The following is a 22,573-nucleotide window of genomic DNA, read 5'->3' on the forward strand; positions in this document are numbered from 1 at the left end:
GTTGGTTTTCCCAATATAGAATGAAGAACAAGTGGAGCATTTTGCCATGTATACCACAAATGTAGATTTACAATTAAAAATGCCTGCAACGTGCCACATCTTGCTCTGAGTTGCAACATTAAAATCTGCTCCCTCTGAAATGTATTTACAAAAATTGCAACTTTTGCATTTAAAAGTACCTATGCTGCCCTGAGGCTTTTTTCTTTGTCCACTTTCTAACATTTCTTTAAAAGTCCTTCCTTTCGTGTTAACAAAAATGGGGGCTTCTTCTACTACCATCTGAAGATCACTATTTGAAACTAATATTCTCCAGTTGTTGGACACTATGTTTTTAATTTCTTTACTATCTAAAGTAAGGGTTGACAACATGGATGTTACCCAATCCTCCTTATTTTGTGCGTTTCCACTAACCCCCTCTCTTTCACTTGTACTAATAATGTCTTGGACTATTTTAGAAGGGTACCCTCTGTTTTGAAATCTAGAATGCAATTCCTGCACTAACAAATCTAACTGTGCTTAATCGCTTGTAAGTCTCTTAAGTCTTACTAACTGCCCCTTTATAATGTTATATTTCACATAAGTGGGATGCATACTAGAGTAATTCAAAAGACCGTTGCTTGCCACATCCTTATAACTGATGCAGGACCTCAAAAATTTTTTACCTTCCTCTTTAGTAACTTCCAAATCTAAAAAACATATCTTACAATTGTCCCAGCTACCAGTAAAATGCAAAAAAGAAGTGCTATTGTTCATGTCATCAAACTGTAAGAGCTCAGTTTGTGTGACTCTCCAAATAAAAAACAAATCAATAAAACGATAATAACTCACAATTTTCTGTCTGTTGGTAAACTTGGACATAAGGTTGTTTTCCCAGTAAACCAGAACTAAGTTTGCATAATTGTTTTTAAATCTAGAATGCAATAACTGTGCTTCATCTACATCCCATCCCGGACCCTCCATACTTCTAACCAACAATTACTTGATATCTACCACCCAAAAAGGTCAGTAGGCAAACTACTCTACAAACACTCCCTTGCCCATGCTTGGAACAAACTTCCCCTTGACTTACGTTCAATCTCCCACACCTCACACTTTAAAAATGAACTAAAAGCTTATTTGCTCAATTCCAGAACCTGCCCTTACCATGACCCTACCTAGTCTTCCTTCCCTTTATGTACCCTCAAAAGGACCATACTTAGTACCTCATTACACCTCTCTCTCCAATGTGTCTACTATGCATTTGCACAATTTTATACAAACAAAAAATGTTAATTGTTGACCTATTGAACTATATCAATGTAAAATTCTTACTTAGCTTCTTTTTAATGCAAATTTAACTTTATGCATGTATCCCAACATATGTGAATCATTTTGCTATAACTGCTATTATATCAATATTGTTTAAAAATGTACTTGTTTTAAAATGTATTACTGGAGCTTTTCTCCTCGGGTCACCACTGAAAATGGGCCACAAGCCCAGTTGGACAAACCCGGTTAACAAATGTCAATAAATAAATAAAATAAATAAATAACTGGGAGCCATCCTGGCACCCATCGCCACCCCCTTGGTTTGCAAAAAATGTTCGTTGTCAAACATGAAGTAATTGTATGAAAGAATATTATCCATACATTCCAACATTAACCTGCACTCTTCTAATTCATATTCTCCACTGCTGATTAATAAATTCCCAACCCACTCTAACCCCACGTCATGCGGAATGCAGGTATATAAAGATGCCACATCAACTGTCACCAGCAAATCACCAGCTTCAACCTTAATTTTATTGATTTTACTTAAAAAATCAAAAGAATCCCTAATAAAGGAGTCTGTCTTCTGCACTATCTGAAGCAAAGTGCTATCTATAAACTTGGAACATGGCTCTAACTTCGATGCTGGTGAAGAAACTATGTGCCTTTAAGGGAAACAGTGCCCATCCTTATGTATCTTTGGAATTCCAAAGAGGTGCCCTATCCTGGGTTTGTCTACTACAAAAAACTCATACATATTCCTAAAAATCAAACCTTCTGATAAGGCTTCAAAAAGCCAAGAGTTTATTCTTTTACACACTTTTAGGACATCACCTTTGGAAACTTTTTTGTATGCACTTTCATCTGCTAATAATAATTGCATTCCCTTCACATAATCATCAGAATTTACTATAACCACTGAAACCCCTTTGTCTGCACGCATAACCCTGATGGTATTATCATCCTTAATGGAATTGAAAATCACTTGCTATTCTACTGTCATATTATAATTTTTTTTCTTGCATTTTCTTACACACACACACACACACACACACACACACACACACACACACACACACACACACACACACCCTCACCCTAAAGGACCAAAACCTGTCCAATACTTCTAAGAAGCATGGTTAGGCTTATATGGCCCCCATTAAGATTATTAGCCTAATATTCTCCTATTAATCTATGAAAAAAAAACAATATCAAGGGTCTACTGCTAATCAAATATATTGACGATTGTAAAGCCAACACGGTTATCAATTCCATTCTGATACTCAAACTTTGCAGCATGGACTAGACCAAACAAACGCTTGGTGTATTAATCATGAGCTTTCCCTGAATGCCAAGAAATGCAGCATAGTTTCCTTTGGCAAATCTAGCATCACACATGATTACCATACAAATAACATTCCACTTAAATTTGACATGATCATTTCGGACTTTGGTATGCATGTTGATAACAGACTTTCCTTGTGACGACAACATCCTTCTACCTTGTAGAATTTTGCCTCTGTGGCATACCTCTCAACAGGCTATGTTTTCATAGGTTAGTACTAGACTAACTGCCCTTGCGAGCCATTGTAAGCTTAGCCAATTATCCCTTGTGAGACTCAAACCCTGCACCTTGTTTGCAAGGCAAACACCTTAACCATTATGCCACCCTCCAACCATTTTCACAGAATGTCCAGATTTCTGCCTCCTATTTTTGGTCTATACTTCTTAAAGGTTTATGATTTTCTGGCAAATCCTGGGATGAGCTGAGGATTTAAGTCACTAATGACATACATTTGAGTTTCAGACTTCAAATCTTTCACAAAATGTATTTTAACATAAATCCTGGCAATAAAGGCTTGTATCCTACACTTAGGTGTCTTCTGTACTGTAGGGGAAAATTAATACACATTAAACAGTGAAGGATGCAACCGACTGACTGGACATATTAAGTGATGAAAAGATAATTGAATACAGAGGTTTGTGTACAGCAGTGAAGGGCGGAACCAAACTGAATTGGGTTAAAGAAGAATTTAATGAGTTCATGGTAGAAATATGGGATAAGGATGGGGAACCAGCAAAATCTGATGCTCAAGTAAAAGCAATAGTTTCTGTAATTATTCTTGTTACATTAGGGATTACATGGAAACACAAACGTATTTCTTTTTGTACAAATGCTTTTTAGAATAAAGTACTCAGATTAATACATTAATACCTTGAAGACGGTTACTGGCAAACACTAATAATATGCAAGAGTGTGCGTCACAGATGCATAACATTAATTCTTATCTATGCACCGTCTGCTCACTACAGAAAGTGTCACCTCATGTTTTCTTTAGCTAACAGTGGTATTTGTACCTGTGTTCCATTGGCACCGAGGACCAGTTTTTCAGCTATGGCTTTAGTTTTTCCATAATTCAGCAGTAGTTCACCCGTATACAGACTTTCTTCTGTCCCTCTTAAGAAAACATAATTGAAACAATACAATCAGAAACGTAGTTTGAAAGTACAGAATACCTTTATAATTTTTGTATTTGTTTTTGCTGACAGAAGATGCATTCAAATTCATTAATGGTGACACATGGCTAATGAAATGGCTCACATGAGACTTGTTTTTTTGCAGTAACACCACATTTCTTAAACTTAAATGAGGCACAGATGCCTTTAGGCCCTTTGCCATTTTTTCCAGCTGCAGTCTAGTATTTTCTGTCTCATGTATATACAGATATTAAGTCACAAACAAGATTGTGCTACCAATATTGCTATGAGATCAACTGAAAATTGATAACGGGGTCATCAAAATAGAACAGTGAGGGTTTCTTTTTTTTCCCCAGGGAGATGTGAAGATTCAAAAATTCTGTGAACACCAGACAATAAAACTTAAGTTACACACAGCAATAACACTGTACATAAGGGAGGAAGTGCACGCATGAACAGCAATAAAACACTGCTGTTGTAAATGGTATCAACAAAATGTATGATCATGACCCTGAAAAGAAATGCAACAAGTCTTCTGCAAAATGAGAGATTTGCACACACAGACCATGATTACATGATGGAAATGGATGACACTGGAACTCTGCACTACAATAAGGATTAGTTTATGGGACAGCTCGGGGGCTGAAAGGGACATGTTTTCATGAATATGTAGAGACAGAGAGGATTAAAAGGAAAGTATTGCACTGTGAAGGCCGATGGCAAAAACAGTAGCAGTAAGAGATTTGAGCAATGAAGGATATGGAAGACAGCAAAAACAAAAGAAAAGGTGCCAGCCGATGAGTACAGAGGTGGGGCCAGCAACTACTGCAAGCAAGATCTGGCAAAGGTAGAGGTTAATGAGAAGGCTGATGTGATCTTACAAAGAAGAGCAATCATTTTTTACTAGTGTGGCAGAAATAATACAGAGAATTGGAATCAGAAAAGCAGGAATCAGGGTGAGATAGAGACAGAAAGGCAGCCAGAATAATTTTATTTGCTTAATCACTTCAGAGACTTTATAGTCAGATCCAGACAGAGCATTTTAAGCCGTGACCCAGGAGCAGATAAAAGTATACAGATATAAAATATAAATTATGCAACAGAATGTATTAATCGTAATTGATAAACTTCAAAAACTCAAGTAACAGCAGTAGGCACAAAGTTTGGTAACAATCTAGCTTAAAAAAACACAATACAAGAACTGTTTGAGTGCTTTCATTCTATTTACTTATTAGAACTTCATCAGAAATAATCAAACAAAAAAACAAGCAGCTTAAATACAAAAAAGACGCCACAGAGAAACATCCAATAAAAACAGTTCATATATTAAAAATGTAATTAATATTTATGAACGTAACTCTTATGTTAAAGCTATACATAACTTCTCAAAGTTTAATACTGATAAAAACAGAAGAAAAATAATGAAATCGTACAGTTTAAATAATTTTGTATTTTAACAAAGTCTAACAGATTGTGCCTCATTAATACCAAGTTCCACGTCGGCTCACAGAAAGACTTGCCACTTCAACTCTAAGAATTCTAATAGTTATTTTATACATCTATAAAATGTGAATGATCAATTATTTCTACTACCAAGAAGGAACATTTATGAAAAGTGCTACAACAAATACTGTGTCTAGCTAGTGCATTGTTTTCATCTTCACTGACATTTAATAGGCATGACCTTCCATTAACAAAGCTGAACTGTGATGGGTCCAACATTTGCACCTATGTCCTCATTTATGTTGTCTATGATGATTCCTTCCATGGCCTTACATATGAGGCTGGTCAGATTTATGGGCCTGTAGTTACCCGGATCAGTGGTTGGACCGCCTTTGTGTGGGGGACTGTAGCCATCTTCCATGCCTTAGGCACAAAACCTGACAGCAGACTCCAGTTGAAAAGTGATTCAAGTGGACCAGAGAGGTCATGTTTCATGCTGTTTATTAAGCATCCCAACATGATATGGGGGCTCATCAATGCAGTGTTTTTGGCCTTGCAAAGTGCACTGATGACTTGTGCCCCAATAATGGTTGGAGGAATTGTGGTATACAGTATTGCTTTTGCACTATTGGGGGGGGGGGGGGGGTAGGGTAAGAAATCTGGGCAGAGCCTGTCAGCCAAAAGTTGGCAATGGTCTCAGGATCACTGATGCCATTTACAATAAGTTCTGCACATTGTTGCACATTTCCCCAGAGATTAATAACATATCTGTTAAAGCTTTGTGGATGTCCTTTGCCTGAAAAGCTATATTTTTCTTCAAATTTAGCCTTTGAAGTATTAATTAACCTTCTTAACTGCCTGTTTAGATTGGTCAGGGGGCTTTTAGTATGTATGGTTTTGTTCCTCCTATGCTTGGCCAAGATTTTTTTATTTTGTTGAATAACCTTTTGATATTTTGATTCCACCATGGTGGCTTGTCTTGTGAGTTTGTCTTATTTTTAATACAAGTGGGCACAGCTCACTCTATACCGTTATCAATATGGCTGTACAGAGATTTTGGAAATAGCTGACCATATGCGATGGTGTTTACTGCGTTGGGGGTGCTTGGAATTTAGCCAAGGTGTTGCTTAGTAGAGCGGGTTAGCCTTGGAATAATTCCTACAGGTTTTTGTTTCTGCTGGATCCCTGGATTTAATTTTTATTTCAAGCAATACTGCCTTATGATCAGATCTGCCCCTCCCCCCATGTTTGTCAGTAGAATATTATATTCCTAGCCAATAACCAGACAGTGATCAAAGGTGATAAAGTTTGTATCATGTGTCTGTGAGGTAAACATCTTAACCATTATGCCAATAGCTACAAGTTTATCTGAGTTCAAATCTACACCAGACTCATGGATGGGAACCAATGTTTCTCATTTTACTGAGTCAGTGTTCTTTGAATGGCCCCTGGGCCAATGAACATTGTTGTGTAAACTTATGTACCTTATCAAACAGATGAGAAGGGTCAGAGTTATTACAGAGAAGTGGGGAATGGCAGGCAGCCAGGGAAAGGTTTACTATCTGAGCCATGGATCCGAGTTCCAGCAGTGATTTCTGACGGACCCATTCCTTCCTGCATCCCATGTTATATTAGCAGTTCGAGGATATTAATATTTTCTTACTTGTTTCATTTTTCAATAGAATTTGAGTTGCCCTTTCTTTGACAATGCACCCAGTGTGGCAAGAGCAGTCTTTGAATGTATGCATGTCTTTCAGTACCTAAATAAGCTTCACATAATACCCACCACTGCAAACTTTCTGCAACCCACATGAAAGAAATGTGACCCTCACTATGTTTGACACCCTAGACAACCACTTACTTTGTCTATCTTGAAGGCCAGAATTGTTATTGATGTTCATACTACTTAAAGTGTAGAGAAAGGTGGACACTGACATTAAATTTACCTTATGAAAACAGCTCTTTACGTGCTTGGAAAGAAAAAAAAAAAAAAAAAATATATATATATATATATATATATATATATATATATATATATATATATATATATACATATATTTTACAGTCTTTTATGTTAAAGTTGACCATAAATATTTACCTTTTAAGTGGTTCTCCTTTTGTATTGGGACCTAAAGCTGCAATTGAGCTGGTGTAGACCAAGTACTGTATATTCAAGACAGAGCAGGCCTTCAGTACATTTCTGGTTCCTGTAAAACACATACAACATCAGACACAATGCTGCAGAAATAGAACAGCGTTTGCTTTCCATATGATGCAGAGCTGAGTTATGTCAACAATGACACACAATAATACTGACACACAAAGAACAGCAATAAATAAATAATATACAAGACAAACTGTGCAATCTAATAGTCATCCTGAACAAATTACAGATAAATAAATAGGATAATACAATAAAATGAAGGATTTGCAAATGTAAAGAATCTTGTAACTAATGTCAAGATATCAGAAAATATATCCAGCTGATTTCTCAAAAATGGAAGAACCACATTTCAATTTTTTAAGGATGTTGAACTTACCATTTTCCTACATATCTGCATTAACCCTTGAATGTTGTTTCTTTGAGAAAACAAAATATTTAAAACTTTTGTGGGGAGATCTCAGTGTGAAAGGGCTATTTTCTTGTGAAACAGACTTTTCCAGAGTTAAAATCATCCATCTCGGAAGTCAATATTTATTATTTTTATATGACAAATGTTTAACCTGGAACCTGGTAAGCCTAAAGATTAGAACTACTGTTTCTTCAAACCTGACAGATCACTGGTTTGACTAAATAACTTACTTAATTTTATACCATATGTAAGTGGAAACACACAAGCAATGAAACTCATGACTCAATGGTAAAGCCTGTTAGTCATTCATAGCTTCAACCCACTGAACTACCCACAAAATGCAGCAAATTACTAACACACACACATACACACACACACACAAAATGCAAGGCATTGCAACCCCCATGCCTCAAGTGCCCCTGATTTTGCAGCATGGTTCTGCCCTGTCCCTCACCCTCATAGAATAATTGATTTGTTAGCAAATCACTGAAGATTAAAGTTAATCATTAATGCCAGACATTAGCATTTCGCAATTCTTATTCTTTAGGCAATGCATGCTGATAGACTGTCTGCTACAGTTAAAAAAAAGTTGGTATGTACTGTCACCATCTCTGTCCCTAATGCTCTCCTTCACTCTGTCTCTCTCTTTCATATGCACAGTCACACACGTTGTTGTGTCTTTCAGCTTTTCCCGGTTAGGGGTCGCCACAGCGGAAGTCCGGTCTGCTAATGACTGGTATTTGATTTTTACGTGGCGAGTTACCAGCCCTGATGAACAACCTTCAACGAAGGTACGCCCATTCACACGTCTCCATGCAGAAGAGTCACACACATACACACACACAAAAAAAAAAAACACACACATTCATTCTCATGGTAAAATACATTAACAAAAACTGCCCTTTTCTGAGATCCTTAATTATATTCAAAAGATTATTAATTTCTGTTCCATTAATGGTTCTATTTAAGTCAGAATATATATTATTTGAAAAGGCCATGAAAAAAAGTAACATTATACCTTTTTCTTTGTGTACTTTTTTAAAAAAAATGTATATTTGATAAACTGCAAAAGCGCTTTTATTGAGTGTAAAATGCAGAGGCCATTTCATGTCTTTTTTTTTTGTCCAAGCATGCTGTGAAGCAGTGGACTTTTTGTTTTAGTGGGTACTACTTGTACATTAACATCCTGTTGGAGGATGTTTGTTCTCTAATCAGGATGAAGATAATACTCTTCTCCCGCTCTCTAATACATATTAGAGAACGGGTGACCAGTACAATGCCACCTTGACTAGAGAATGAACGTTCTTCAGTAGGGTGTTAATGTACAGGTAATGCCCTATGAAAAATGAGTCCACAGCTTTAATACAGTATATTAAGCTGCCGTGGAGCTCGAAATGTAAAAAAAGCTAACAGCCATCATTATTTTACATTCATTAAGCAGCACTTTTACTGTTTAGCGAGTGTAAAATTAAACAAATAAAAGAAAAAAAATTGAGAAGCATGTGTGTGTGTGTGTGTGTGTGCGTGTGCGTGTGTGTGAGAGAGAGAGAGAGAGAGAGAGCGACTGATCAAACTTATAATTTAAACTCGCTAAGTTGTGATTTTGTTGTTTAACAAGCAGAAAATTGAGAGACATTAAAAAAGAGAAAAAAAAGGAAAGTGTGTGTGTGTTTATGCTTGCGTGTATAAGTGTATGCGTGCTTGAAACAAAGTGTGTTTGTGAGAAAGACAGAGTGTGAGCTTGCTAGAGCAGTGCCAGCAGTAGATGAGGTATGTATACCTTTCAACCTCTTAGCTCAAAAATCTTGATAACACCTAAAATAAAAGGGGGACAAAGGCTCAAAAATAGGAACATCTTTCCTACTTTTAGGTAGTTTGGATAATTCTGGGTTGGCATAATGGTTAAGGTGTTTACCTCCTAGGCAAGAGGTAAAGGCTTTGATTCTCACCAAGGGAAGTTGTCTGTGCTTAAAATGGCCCACAAAGGCAGCTATCCTTGTACCTACCTATGAACAATATGGCCCTTGATTTCACTGCGTCTTACTCTGGATGTTCAGTTTGATATTCTGACACAATACCCCACTCTGGCATTGTTGACAAACTCAAGAGGTTAGGTGCAAACCCATATGTCACCTGGTGGATAGCCAACTGGCTCACAGACAGGACCCAGAAAGTTAGAAGTGGGGAGTCCACCTCTACAAAGAGGCCAGTCACAAGTGGAGTCCCTTAGGTATCAGTCCTTAGACCGCTCCTTTTTGCATTTACTTCTCAGAAGTCAAGGCCAATGTCAGTGGTCTCTGGCTGACTAAATTTGCAGATGATTGCAAATTAGGAGCCATCATTGAATCTCACACTGACACAAATGTTCTCCAGGAGGGCTGACACAGACAAACAACTGGTGTCAGAGCCATGGACTAAAACTAAATGCCAAGAAATACATAATAGTATCCTTTGGGAAGTCATCCATTCCTGGTAACTATCATATTGACAAAGAACAACACGAATAAGAAAAAATTCACTTTAATGAACAAACAAAGCTTTCAGGAATAACCCTTCTTCAGTGTCAGTAAAACAATTAATATATTCATTACATATACATATATACAAATTTATAACAACCATATGACACAGCCGACCTATGAAAGTAAAAACACATCAATTTAAATTTAAAAGCACAAACCTTACATAAAATAAGTTCTCATAATTGAACAAACTAATAATATAATCAAATATAAATCCATAGAATAAAATATTAAATATCAATTTACATTTTATTTATTTTTATTTTAATGATACTGCTTTCGTCTAAATTCAAGTATGGGTTTAATAGTTTAATAGGTTTCGTGTCTGCATGCAGCCTTGTAATCCATTTGTATTCAGCAATATCTAGCAAGTTAATCAAATCTCCTAACCTCAGGCTCTTATTCACTATTTCAAGAACTTTAAATTTAAAAATTATGCATTGTATCCTTCTCAGTCCTATGCTGTACCAAGGCATTAGAAGATAGATTTCTCCTCATTTCGGACTTGTGCTCAATTATACGATCTTTCAAAGCTCTAGAGCATTTTCCCACATAAAAACTCGTGCAGTGTGTGCACATAGCCAGGTAAATAACCATAATGCTTCTACAAGTTGCCTGACACCTCATATCATATTTTATCTTATTTACTGGATGTGTGAATACTTTATTTGTACAGATGTCTGTACAACAACTACAGGCATGACAGTACCGTACCAAATTTAAAAGATGTTACTCGTAAGCAACTAGTCTCAAAATCTTTATAGCATAACTTTTTCTTTAAGTTCTGCTTATTTTTATACGAAAATCTGGGCTTGCAGCCTAGTAGTTTTCCTAGTTCCGGCTGAGCCATTAAAATGCACCAGTTCTTTCTAATTGTTAATTCAACATATTTTGTCATATTATTGTACGTAGTTATATATCTCAGTATATTATCTGAGCCATCATTTGTAACTTCTGAAGTTGTACATTCAGTAAAAAAGGGGGATGCATAAGTATCTGTATTATTTAAAACATTCTCCCTTATTTCATTAATATACCTCATATTATAACCTCTAGTATAAAATTCATGACAAATAAGTCCATTTGTTGCTGACATTTATTTTTTTCCGTATTAAGTCGATTAGCTCTTAACAGTTGGCTTTTAACAATCCCTTTAAATATATGACGTGCGTGCATGCTCTTTGCATGTGTATATCTATTCACCTGTACATTTTTCTTATACACACATTTCCAAATTATTATTACTGCCTTTGTATAATTCAACATCCAAGAAGGATATCTTAGTTCTAGAAAAATTAATAGAAAACTTTAAAAAATTGGTTGTATTACTTAAATAAAGGACAAAGTCATCCAACTTGTTCATTTCCCTACCATAGAAAAAAACTATCATCCACAAAGCGCTGGTAAAAAAAGTATATTATTTTTATATCTATTATTTTCATTAAAAATATATTGCATCTCCCATTGATTAAGCACAATGTTAGCATATGTGTTGGCCATGGGAGTACCCATGGCTACACTTGAAAGTTGCAAATAAGATTGTTAAACAAAAAAACATTACTCTCTATTACAATTTCTATTGCACTACATATAACTTCAATATCTCTCCCTCTCATATCTGAATTGGCACACAAAAAATTCATGAATGGCATCAATTCCATAGTGGTTAGGTATAACAGTAAAGAGGGAAGCTGTGTCCATGGTTACCATAACAAACTCACTATTCTTATTGTTATTATACCATTGATACAGTTTCTTTAAGAAATCACCTGTATCTTTTATACAGCTTGGACATAGTTTTAAGTATTTACTTAACTTCTCTTGAATAAATACGGAAAGGGGCTCCGCTGACCAGCCCCTTCCCGACACTATAGGTCTCATTGGTGGTACCGTCAAGGATTTGTGCAACTTGGGTATTCCGTAGATTATTGGCATTACCGGGGTTGATACTGTCATAAAGTTGAAGAGTTCTAAAGAAATATCACCCTGTGCCTGTAGGTCATAGATGAACATATTAACATCACTAATAATTTTACTAACTTCAGCATATGAAATTTCTTTGAATGTTTTTTCATCATTCAAGAATTCGTGCATTAGCATATTATACTTTTCTTTATCAAAAATCACTATCGCTCCTCCTTTAACACAGTCACTGGGGATGCACAAGCCAGTGCATTTCTTTGTGCCAGTCCCAAGCCCGGATAAATGGGGAGGGTTGCGTCAGGAAGGGCATCCGGCGTAAAACTTCGCCAAAACATTTCATGCAGTCACCAAGAAAAATTTTTATACCGGATCGGTCGAGGCCCGGATTAACAACGACCGCCACCAGTACTATTAGCCTACAGGGTGCTGGCAGAATTTGGGCTACTGTTGGCCGAAGGAAGAGAAGAGGCGGAAGACATGGCCGAAGGCAAAAGGAGAGGAGAAAGGTTAGGACTGTGGAAGTGAGGGTCGGAAATTTGAATGTTGGCAGTATGACTGGTATAGGGAGAGAGCTAGCTAATATGATGGACAGAAGGAAGGTTGGTATATTGTGTGTGCAAGAGACCAGATGGAAGGGGAGTAAGGCTAGGTGTATCGGAGGTGGGTTCAAATTGTTTTATCATGGTGTGGATGGGAGGAGAAATGGCGTAGGAGTTATTCTGAAGGAACAGTATGCTGAGAGTGTTTTGGAGGTGAAAAGAGTGTCGGATAGAGTGATGTTTATGAAGCTGGAAATTGATGGTGTAATGATGAATGTTGTTAGTGTGTATGCTCCACAAGTTGGGTGTGCAATAGATGAGAAAGAAAAATTTGGAGTGAATTGGATGAAGTGGTGATGACTGTACCCAAGGGTGAGAGAGTGGTGATTGCAGCAGATTTCAATGGGCATGTTGGTGAAGGGAACAGAGGGGATGAGGAAGTGATGGGTAGTTATGGTGTTAAACAAAGGAATGCAGAAGGTCAGATGGTAGTGGATTTTGCAAAAAGGATGGACATGGCTGTGGTGAATACGTATTTTAACAAGAGGGAGGAGCATAGGGTGACATACAAGAGTGGAGGAAGATGCACACAGGTGGATTACATCTTATGTAGGAGGGCCAGTTTGAAGGAGATTGGAGACTGTAAAGTGGTGACCGGAGAAAGTGTCATTAGGCAGCATAGGATAGTGGTTTATAGGATGACGTTGGTTATCAAGAAGAAGAGGAGTGTGAGGGCAGCACCAAGGATCAAGTGGTGGAAATTGAAAAAGGGTAATTGTGAGGTGGAGTTCAGGGATGAGTTAAGGCAGGCACTGGGTGGCAGTGAAGAGTTACCAAATAGCTGGGTAACTACAGTAGAGCTAGTAAGGGAGACAGCTAGAAAGGTGCTTGGTATCACATCTGGACAGAGGAAGGACGACAAGGAGACATGGTGATGGAATGAGGAAGTACAGGAGAGTATACAGAGAAAGAGGTTGGCAAAAAAGAAGTGGGATTATCACAGAGATGAAGAAAGTAGACAGGAGTATAAGGAGATGAGGTGCATGGGAAAGAGAGAGGTGGCAAAGGATAAGGCGTATGAAGAGTTGTATGAAAGGTTGGACACTAAGGAGGGAGAAAAGGACCTGTACCGATTGGCTAGACTGAGCTAGGAAAGATGTGCAGCAGGTAAAGGTGATAAAGGATAATGAAGGAAACATACTCAAGCGAGGAGAGTGTGTTGAGGAGATGGAAAGAGTACTTTGAGGGGTTGATGAATGAATAAAATGAGAGGGAGAGAAGGTTGGATGATGTGGGGATAGTGGATCATGAAGTACAATGGATTAGCAAGGAGGAAGTAAGGATAGCTATGAAGAGGATGAAGAATGGAAAGGCTGTTGGTCCAGATGACATACCTGTGGAAGCATGGAGGTGTTTAGGTGAAATGGCAGTGGAGTTTTTAACCAGATTGTTTAATGAAATCTTGGAAAGTGATAGGATGCCTGAGGAATGGAGAAAAAGTGTTTTGGTACTGATTTTTAAGAATAAGGGTGGTGTGCAGAGCTGTAGTAACTACGGAGGGATAAAATTGATCAGTCACAGCATGAAGTTATGGGAAAGAGTAGTGGAAGCAAGGTTAAGAAGGGATGTGATGATTAGTGATCAGCAGTATGGTTTCATGCCAGGAAAGAGAACTACAGATGCGATCTTTACTCTGAGAGTGTTGACGGAGAAGTACAGAGAAGGTCAGAAGGAGTTGCATTGTGTTTTTGTAGACTTAGAGAAAGCATATGACAGGGTGCCTAGAGAGGAGTTGTGGTATTGTATGAGGAAGTCAGGAGTGTCAGAAAAGTATGTAAGAGTGGTACAGGATATGTACGAGGGTAGTGTGACACAGGTGAGGTCTGCGGTGGGAATGACAGATGCATTTAAGGTGGAGGTGGGGTTACATCAAGGATAAGCTCTGAGCCCTTTCTTATTTGCAATGGTGATGGACAGGTTGACAGACGAGATCAAACAGGAGTCCCCGTGGACTATGATGTTTGCAGATGACATTGTGATCTGTAGTGAGAGTAGGGAACAGGTGGAGGAGACCCTGGAGAGATGGAGATATGCTCTAGAGAGAAGAGGAATGAAGGTCAGCAGGACTAAGACAGAATATGTGTGTGCGAATGAGAGGAAGGATAGAGGAATGGTGAGGATGCAAGGAGTAGAGGTGGCAAAGGTGGATGAGTTTAAATACTTGGGGTCAATAGTTCAGAGTAACGGTGAGTGTGGAAGAGAGGTGAAGAAGAGAGTACAGGCAGGATGGAGTGGGTGGAGAAGAGTGTCAGCAGTGATTTGTGACAGACGAGTACCAGTAAGAGTGGAAAGGAAGGTCTACAAGGGGGTAGTGAGACCAGCTATGTTACATGGGTTGGAGACAGGGGCACTGACAAAAAGGCAGGAGTCAGAGCTTGACGTGGCAGAGTTAAAGATGTTAAGATTTGCAATGGGTGTGATGAGGGTGGACAGGATTAGGAATAAGTATATTAGAGGGTCAGCCCAGGTTGGAAGGTTTGGAGACAAAGCCAGAGAGGCACGATTACGTTGGTTTGGACATGTGCTGAGGAGGGATGCTGAGTATATTGGGAAAAAGATGCTAAGGATGAAGCTACCAGGTAACAGGAAAAGAGGAAGGCCTAAGATAAGGTTTATGGATGTGGTGAGAGAGGACATGCAGGTGGTTGGTGTGACAAAGCATGATGCAGAGGACAGGAAGAAATGGAAACGGGTGATCTGCTGTGGCGACCTCTAATGGGAAAGTACAGTTGTGTACACCTACCATAAATGTAGATGTGCGAGTGTCTTCACTGTTGCAGTCATAACTGTAGGGTGCTCCTGCCGGCAGGCAGCCCGAGGTCGGCCAGAATCCCAAAGTCTGGGTCCGGCGTCGGCTGTATAAGCTAGTACCCTGACGTCAGTACGCTCTGGTACATAGCCCTCAACCGACGCCATCTTCTCCAGCCTTTCTTGCCCTAGATGTCAGAAGTCCCCAATAAGGGATAGGAGGGAGGGAAACACCGACTGCAACAGTGAAGACACTCGAACATCTACATTTATGGTAGGTGTACACAACTGTACTATGTTCATCGTGTTTCACTGTTGCAGTCATAACTGTAGGGTGGAATCCCAAAGCAGTGAAAAAAGGGAGGAGGTTTAGACAGAAAAAGGGGCAGCAAGAAGACCCTGCAAAACAGCAGAGGCAAAGCCTGCCCTGGTCTTAGAATACAAAGGGAGATTGTAGTGCTTGGAAAAAGTATGCACAGAACTCCAAGTGGCAGCTTCCAAGATATCCTTGGTAGGAACTCCCCTGAGAAAAGCTGTAGAAGTAGCAGCTGCTCTAGTAGAATGACTTCTCATAGTACCTGGAAACTGTTTGCCATGATGAGTGTAACAAAATCTTATTCCATAAGAAATCCATTTGGAAATAGCCTTTCCAAGAGAAATGGAGGCAAAAGAAACAAACAATTGGTTAGATTTTCTGAACTCTTTAGTCTTGTCCAAATAAAATCTTAACAGTCTGTGCACGTCCAAGGAATGCAAAATCCTTTCCCCTTTATTCTGAGGATTTGGAAAGAAGGTAGGAAGGTGAATTGTTTGATTTAAAGCCACTTTCGAAATCACCTTAGGCATGAAAGTAGGACTGGTCCTCAAGGATACTCTGTCCTGGTGGAAAATAAGATATGGTTCCACAGCCATGAGAGCTTGCAACTCTGAGACCCTTCTGGCAGAAGTCAAAGCTAACAAAAGAACTGTCTTCCAAGATAAAAACTTAATATCTGAAGATGCAGCAGGCTCAAAAGGAGGCAAAGTAAGATTTTCTAAAACATAATTAAGATCCCAAGCAGGAACAGGAGGGGTCCTGGGAGGCCTTAAATTCTTAGCCCCTCTCAAGAATTGTCTCACCAAAGGATGAGAAAAAACAGGGGGATCAGTATTGAAATGAGCAGAAATAGCAGAAGCATGAATCTTAATGGAAGAAAAGGAAAGTCCATTAGACAAAAGATCCGAAGGTAAAGCAAAATAGAAGAGAGATCAGGTACCAGAGGGTCCAAGCCTCGGTCCTGCATCCAAATGCAAAATCTCTTCCATTTAGAGGCATAGGATTTCCTAGTGCTAGGCCGCCTAGCTTCCAAAAGAACATCCAAAACTTGTTTGGGAAGACTAGAAGAAATCAAATTCCTTTGAAGAGCCAAGCTGCCAGGCAAAGGGTCTTGAGATTGGAATGTAGCAACTGACCCTGATGCTGGGACAGAAGAGAAAGGTTCAGAGGGAGAATCCAAGGAGGCTCCAAGAACAGGTGCTTTAAAGTTGGATACCAAAACTGTCGAGGCCAATTTGGAGCAATCAAGATGAGGAACTTGAGCTTGTCCTGTTTTATTTTTAGTAATACCCGAGGAAGTAGAGGAAGAGGAGGGAAGGCACATCCCGAAAGGTTTCTCCAGCTGAAGGACAGGGCATCCACTTTCCAAGCTGTTTTGTGGAATGACCTGGAGCAAAAGTGAGGCAGCTGATGATTGAGATGGGATGCAAACAGATCTATCTGGGGGCATCCCCAAACTGCAGTAATCCTGTTGAATAAGTTGGTGTCTAGCATCCATTCGTGAGGATCTAAAATGTTCCTGCTCAGGCTGTCTGCTAAGAGATTCTGTTCTCCTGGTATGAATTGGGCCTGGAGATGTAGATTCAGATTTAGAGCTGTGTCCCATAAAGCCATAGCTAGTCTGCAAAGGGGGTACAAATGAGAACCCCCCTGCTTGTTTATGTACCACATGACTGTGGTGTTGTCTGTGTAAATCAAGAGAGGCCCTGGATGCAAAAGGTTCTTGAAGGCTAGAAGAGCATTTTGAACTGCCAACATTTCCTTCAGATTGATGTGCCAGTGAAGATGATCCTTTGTCCAGGTTCCCTGCTGGCAATTGCCTAGAAAATGTGCTCCCCAAGCATAATCCGAGGCGTCCGTGGTTATGATTTGAGAAGGTTGAGGAAGACGGAAAGGCTTTCCTTCGTTTAAAGCACACACCCTGGACCACCAAAGGAACTCCTTCTGGAGGCAGGGGATCAGAGGAATTAGAGTGTCCAGATCATGGTAATGCTGCGACCATACACTTTTCAGATACCATTGAAGCTTTCTCATATGAAGCCTTGCATTTGGAATCAACAGAATGCAGGAAGCCATGTAGCCCAGTGCCTGCAGGAATTTCCTTGCAGTGAGCTGAGATAGAGTTGCCAAAGTCTTGAAAATTGAAGCCAGCTGTATTTGTTTTTCTGTAGTGAGGAAGGCCCTTTGTAAGGTTGTATTTAAGAGGGCTCCCAGAAATACCATTTGTTGAGAAGGGATCAAATGTGACTTTATTGTGTTCACTGAAAATCCCAGTAGGAGAAGATGTTGAACAAAATCCAGATGTTGAAGTAAAAGATCCTTGCTGTCTGCCTGAATAAGGCAGTCGTCCAAATAGGGGTAAATCCGAATCCCCTGGAGTCTGCAATAAGCCACTACTGGTGCCAGGCACTTGGTAAAGACTCTGGGCGCAGTAGATAAACCAAAGGGCAGTACAGAGAATTGAAAGTGTCTCGAACCTGCCTTGAACCTGAGGAATTTCCTGCATTCCTGCCTGATGGGAATGTGTAAATAAGCTTCCTTTAGGTCCAATGTCACCATCCAGGCATCCTGAGAGAGCATTGGAATCAGCTGCTGCAGAGTAAGCATCTTGAATTTTGGAATTTCCAAAAGGTGTTTAACACAGAAAGGTCCAGAATAGGTCTCCATGAGCTTTGTTTTCTTGGAACCAGAAACAGTCTTGAATAAAAACCTTTTCCCATCTCTGAGAGTGGAACAGGCTCTATGGCTCTCATGGCCAGAAGAGCATCCACTTGATTTAAGGCCTCTGACCATTGATGTTTTGGCAGATCTGGCCAACCGAAAGCCCTTGGCAAGGTATGAAAGTGGAATTTGTAGCCTTTTAAAATCACGTCCAATACCCATTTGTCCTGGGTAATATGAGTCCAATTTCTGTAAAAAAAAGAAAGTTTTCCTCCGAGAGGGGCATCAAGGTAAAGAGGTCCTGTAGCTCAACCGAGAGAGTCATTGAGTTTGCTTTCTTTGAGATTGGGATCTGTCTTCTCCCCTTCTAGGTGAAGAAGCAGTCCATTGTCTCGATCTGTAGGAGGCCTGAGCTTGGCCACGACCTCTGGAGCGTCTATATCTTCCCCTTTGAGGCCTGTCAGACGTGGGAAAGGACCAATTTTTGGAGGGCCAATTCCTGGAAAATCTAGGAGGCTGAACTTGCAAGAAATCTTTCACAGTTTGCATAGATTTTGCCTTTTCTTCCATCTTTTTAATAACTTCCTCAGCCTTGGATCCAAAAAGAACATCATGCTGAACAGGGGCATCTAATAATTTAGCCTTAACCTGTTCAGGTAAACTTTGCTCACGAAGCCAAGCATGTCTCCTGATAACAGTACCAGAGGCTGCGGCCCTGCAAGAAGCATCCAAAGCATCAAAACCACAATGCAAGCTATGTTTGTTCAGTTGTTCAGTTGCATGCAATACATCCCGTAGTTCCTTATCTTCTGCACATGCAGGAAGGGAAGCAAGCTTTTGCTTTAAAACAGACAAAAGGAATTGCTGATACTTAAACATATGAAACTGGCAATTTAAAGCCCTAACAGAAAGGGTAGCAGAAGTATATACCTTTTTGCCCCACCTGTCTAAGGCACGAGAATCCTTCTCAAGAGGGAATAGGATTCTTAGAAGTAGCAACTTTAGCAGCCTTAGAACCCTGAGATATAGTTTCAGGATCTGCAGAAGGATTCTTAAATAAGAACAAATGAGACTCAGGAACTCCATAAAACCTATCAGGCTTAGAGGGAGCAGGAGGCATGGAATCGGGATTCAAATTAGCCTCGGAAAAAGCATCATCCACAATGTCAAGAACAGGAGGGATAGCCAAAGGCCAATGTTGAGAAAGAAGAAGGAATTCTCTAAGCCTCTTCTTGGAAGCAGAATAATCCTGACCTTCCCAATGAAAATGTTCCCTCATCTCATGTAAGGTTTCCCAAAAGAAAAATCTTCAGGCGGAGAGGCAGAGGGCAAGGAGTCCTCAGCATCAGAATCCTCATAAGGAGGAAAAGAATATTCCTGATCAGAGGAAGAGACAGAAGATATAGAAGCCTGGTCAGAGGAATCCATAGGAACATCCTGTCGAGGCCTTTTCTCAGGGGGGGGGGGGTGAGAACCCCTAATCATTGTAAGCAAATCTTCAGCCATCCTTAACAATTGCTTCTGTGTCCTGGGAGTAGATTCAGAAGTAGCTTGAGCAGGAGCTTTAGACTTAACAGGAGTCTTTGTCTTTGCCTTTGAAATAGTGATGTGAGTAGGCCTGAATACCCCTCAGAAGCCGGTACCTGCACAGCGGTTCCGGACCCATCCGAGGGAGCGACGTCCGAAGGTCCTGCAGCAGATAAAATAGAAGGCCTTGATGGCTCCCCATGGGAGTCCGTATCGGCCATCGGTTCAGAAGTGGCGGACGACAGGGGCTGCAAAAGCGCCTCACTGATGACAGCCGAACCGGACGCTGGCTCCAGCTGCAACGAGTCCTGTTTGGACCTCGGAGGCCTGTCCTTGTCTTTGCGCTTCTTTTGAATTCCGGTAGTGTCCGACGACATTCTATAATTGAAGCATCTGCCAAAGTAATTCAGAGCCCAGTCGTACCTGCGTTTGATAGTACAAGAATTAAACCTGGCATAGAACCGACAACAAGAAACGTCGTGGTCAGGGCCTAAGCAAGGTAGACAGTAAGAGTGGAAATCTTTATGAGGTATTTGTTTTCCACACGTAATACAATTATTAACTTTTTCTGACATCGGAGGAACAAGAAAAAGATTCCCAACGGGTACTTAGCTTTGAGAAGAGAAGTAAGAACTTCGGACCGACAACAACCAAAAACGCTGTTCGAAAATCGCCAACCAACGACTTGCGAGCTGCTTTCCACCGCACGGCAAGAAAGACTGGAGAAGATGGCGTCAGCTGAGGGCTATGTACCAGAGCGTACTGACGTCAGGGTACTAGCTTATACAGCCGACGCCGGACCCAGACTTTGGGATTCTGGCCGACCTCGGGCTGCCTGCCGGCAGGAGCACCCTACAGTTATGACTGCAACAGTGAAACACGATGAACATCAGCCGAAAGAAGATGATGACTATCGCTCCTCCTTTATCAGCCTGCTTAATAATAATATCATTATTATTGACCAAAGCTTTCAGTGCAAGATGTTCACGATATGTCATACTGAACTTTCTAGAATTCATTCTACATTTAATTTCATCTTTATAGAATTGTCCCAATTCATTCTCACAAATAGTGCTAAAAGCATTAAGAATGGGAGCATTATTAGGAATAAATGTACTTTTCTTCTTTAGTTTAACATGTATTTCATTATTTCCTCCCCCATACATCATTTTTAAACTAACATTCCTAATAAATACTTTTAGGTCAGTCAGTGCTTCTATAATAGTGCCATTACCAGCCGGTATAAATTGTAAGCCTTGATTCAAAAGGCTAATGATGTCATCAGACAAAGTTAGAGTAGATAAATTTACTACAGATGAGGCCGGCTTACCAGTCAATTGCGCCCCTGCTTGCTGTTCGGTAAAGGGCTGCTGCTCTTCCTCTTTCTGCCGATTCCATTGAATCGCTGTTTGGAACAACCCCTTGACTGGGAGAGCCCTTTTACATCCACTTTCTCCGGTAGATTTGGTATGATAGGTTGTGAGAGGTTTAAAAAAACCTCCATCTGCCTGGTGTTTGATTTTGAATTCCGAACAGACTGCTGCTCATCCGATAATCCCGCCCCCATACGTGTAGCCACTGGTATCTGGTTCCTATTTGTATGTTCTCCTTCATGAATCATTTTACCAGTAGCTTCTCTTGTTCGATTAACGACCTCATGATTGGATCGTTGTTGTAAAATTGGTCTTCCTTCAGTTGTGGGCGGGTTTTCTGCTTTTTCAAACATGTCTAATTCATCTAGCCCGTTAGACTTCATTGTTGGCTGAGAATTAAAACTATTTTTATTAATATATGTCCTGGGCCAAGAAAATATATGACTGAGCTATCATATTGACAACACATCCCTTAGAGATGATCCAGTACTCAAGGACTTGGGGACACACATAGTTAACAATCTAGCATTTGACCATCACTTGTTTACAGTGGTGAAAAAATCATTCTATGTAGTACAACTTATAAACAAAGGTATGGCATTTTAGTTCAAGGAAGTCATTGTTCAGACCTAGCATAGAGTACAATGTCCCCTTTGGTATGTATCTAACCAGCATATTCAACAACTGGAACGTCTACAGAGGATCTTCACTAAAACAAATACAGGACATAAGTAAAAAAGCCTATGTAGACAACCTCAAGGCCCTATCCCTGTATTCTGTCTCCTACAGGCTTTTGAGGGGAGATCTATGCCTGGCATACAGGCCATTGTCAGACCCCACTCGGATGGGAGTTCCTGCATAGCCACAAAACAAACAGCACCAGAATTAATCATTCTAAAAACTTAAGCCTTGCCTGTGATTTAAACAGGACCTGCTGGAGAGATACGTATGTATCCCAGAGACTAGACCCATAAAAGGCCAAGTCAAACCCAGAGCTGTTGGACATGCTACACTTAAAGAAATCCCAATCCCTGAGAGCCACACACTCCATGGATCTAAACCTTATCACAATAAACAAAACATGCTGGAGGGATAGGTTCCTGACCCAGAGACTCCCCAGACTCTGGAATAGACTGCCCATACATGCCAAGCAGAGCACCTC

General features: G+C 40.0%; 1 protein-coding gene across 1 annotated transcript in view; it reads right to left on the bottom strand.

Annotated features, from left to right (window-relative positions):
- LOC122787370 (3 beta-hydroxysteroid dehydrogenase type 7-like) overlaps positions 1–22,573 on the bottom strand; it is a 241,988-nt gene that overhangs the window by 136,045 nt on the left and 83,370 nt on the right. The window contains exons 3-4 of the mRNA XM_044054031.1: positions 7,268–7,376; positions 3,607–3,706 (exon numbers count right to left, since the gene is read on the bottom strand). Of these exons, the coding sequence (XP_043909966.1) occupies positions 3,607–3,706; positions 7,268–7,376 (209 nt within the window). The remainder of the gene's footprint in view (positions 1–3,606; positions 3,707–7,267; positions 7,377–22,573) is intronic.

This window comes from Protopterus annectens, chromosome 13.part0 (assembly GCF_019279795.1).
Source record: "Protopterus annectens isolate FY-2018-M chromosome 13.part0, PAN1.0, whole genome shotgun sequence".
NCBI classification, from domain to species: Eukaryota; Metazoa; Chordata; order Ceratodontiformes; family Protopteridae; genus Protopterus; species Protopterus annectens.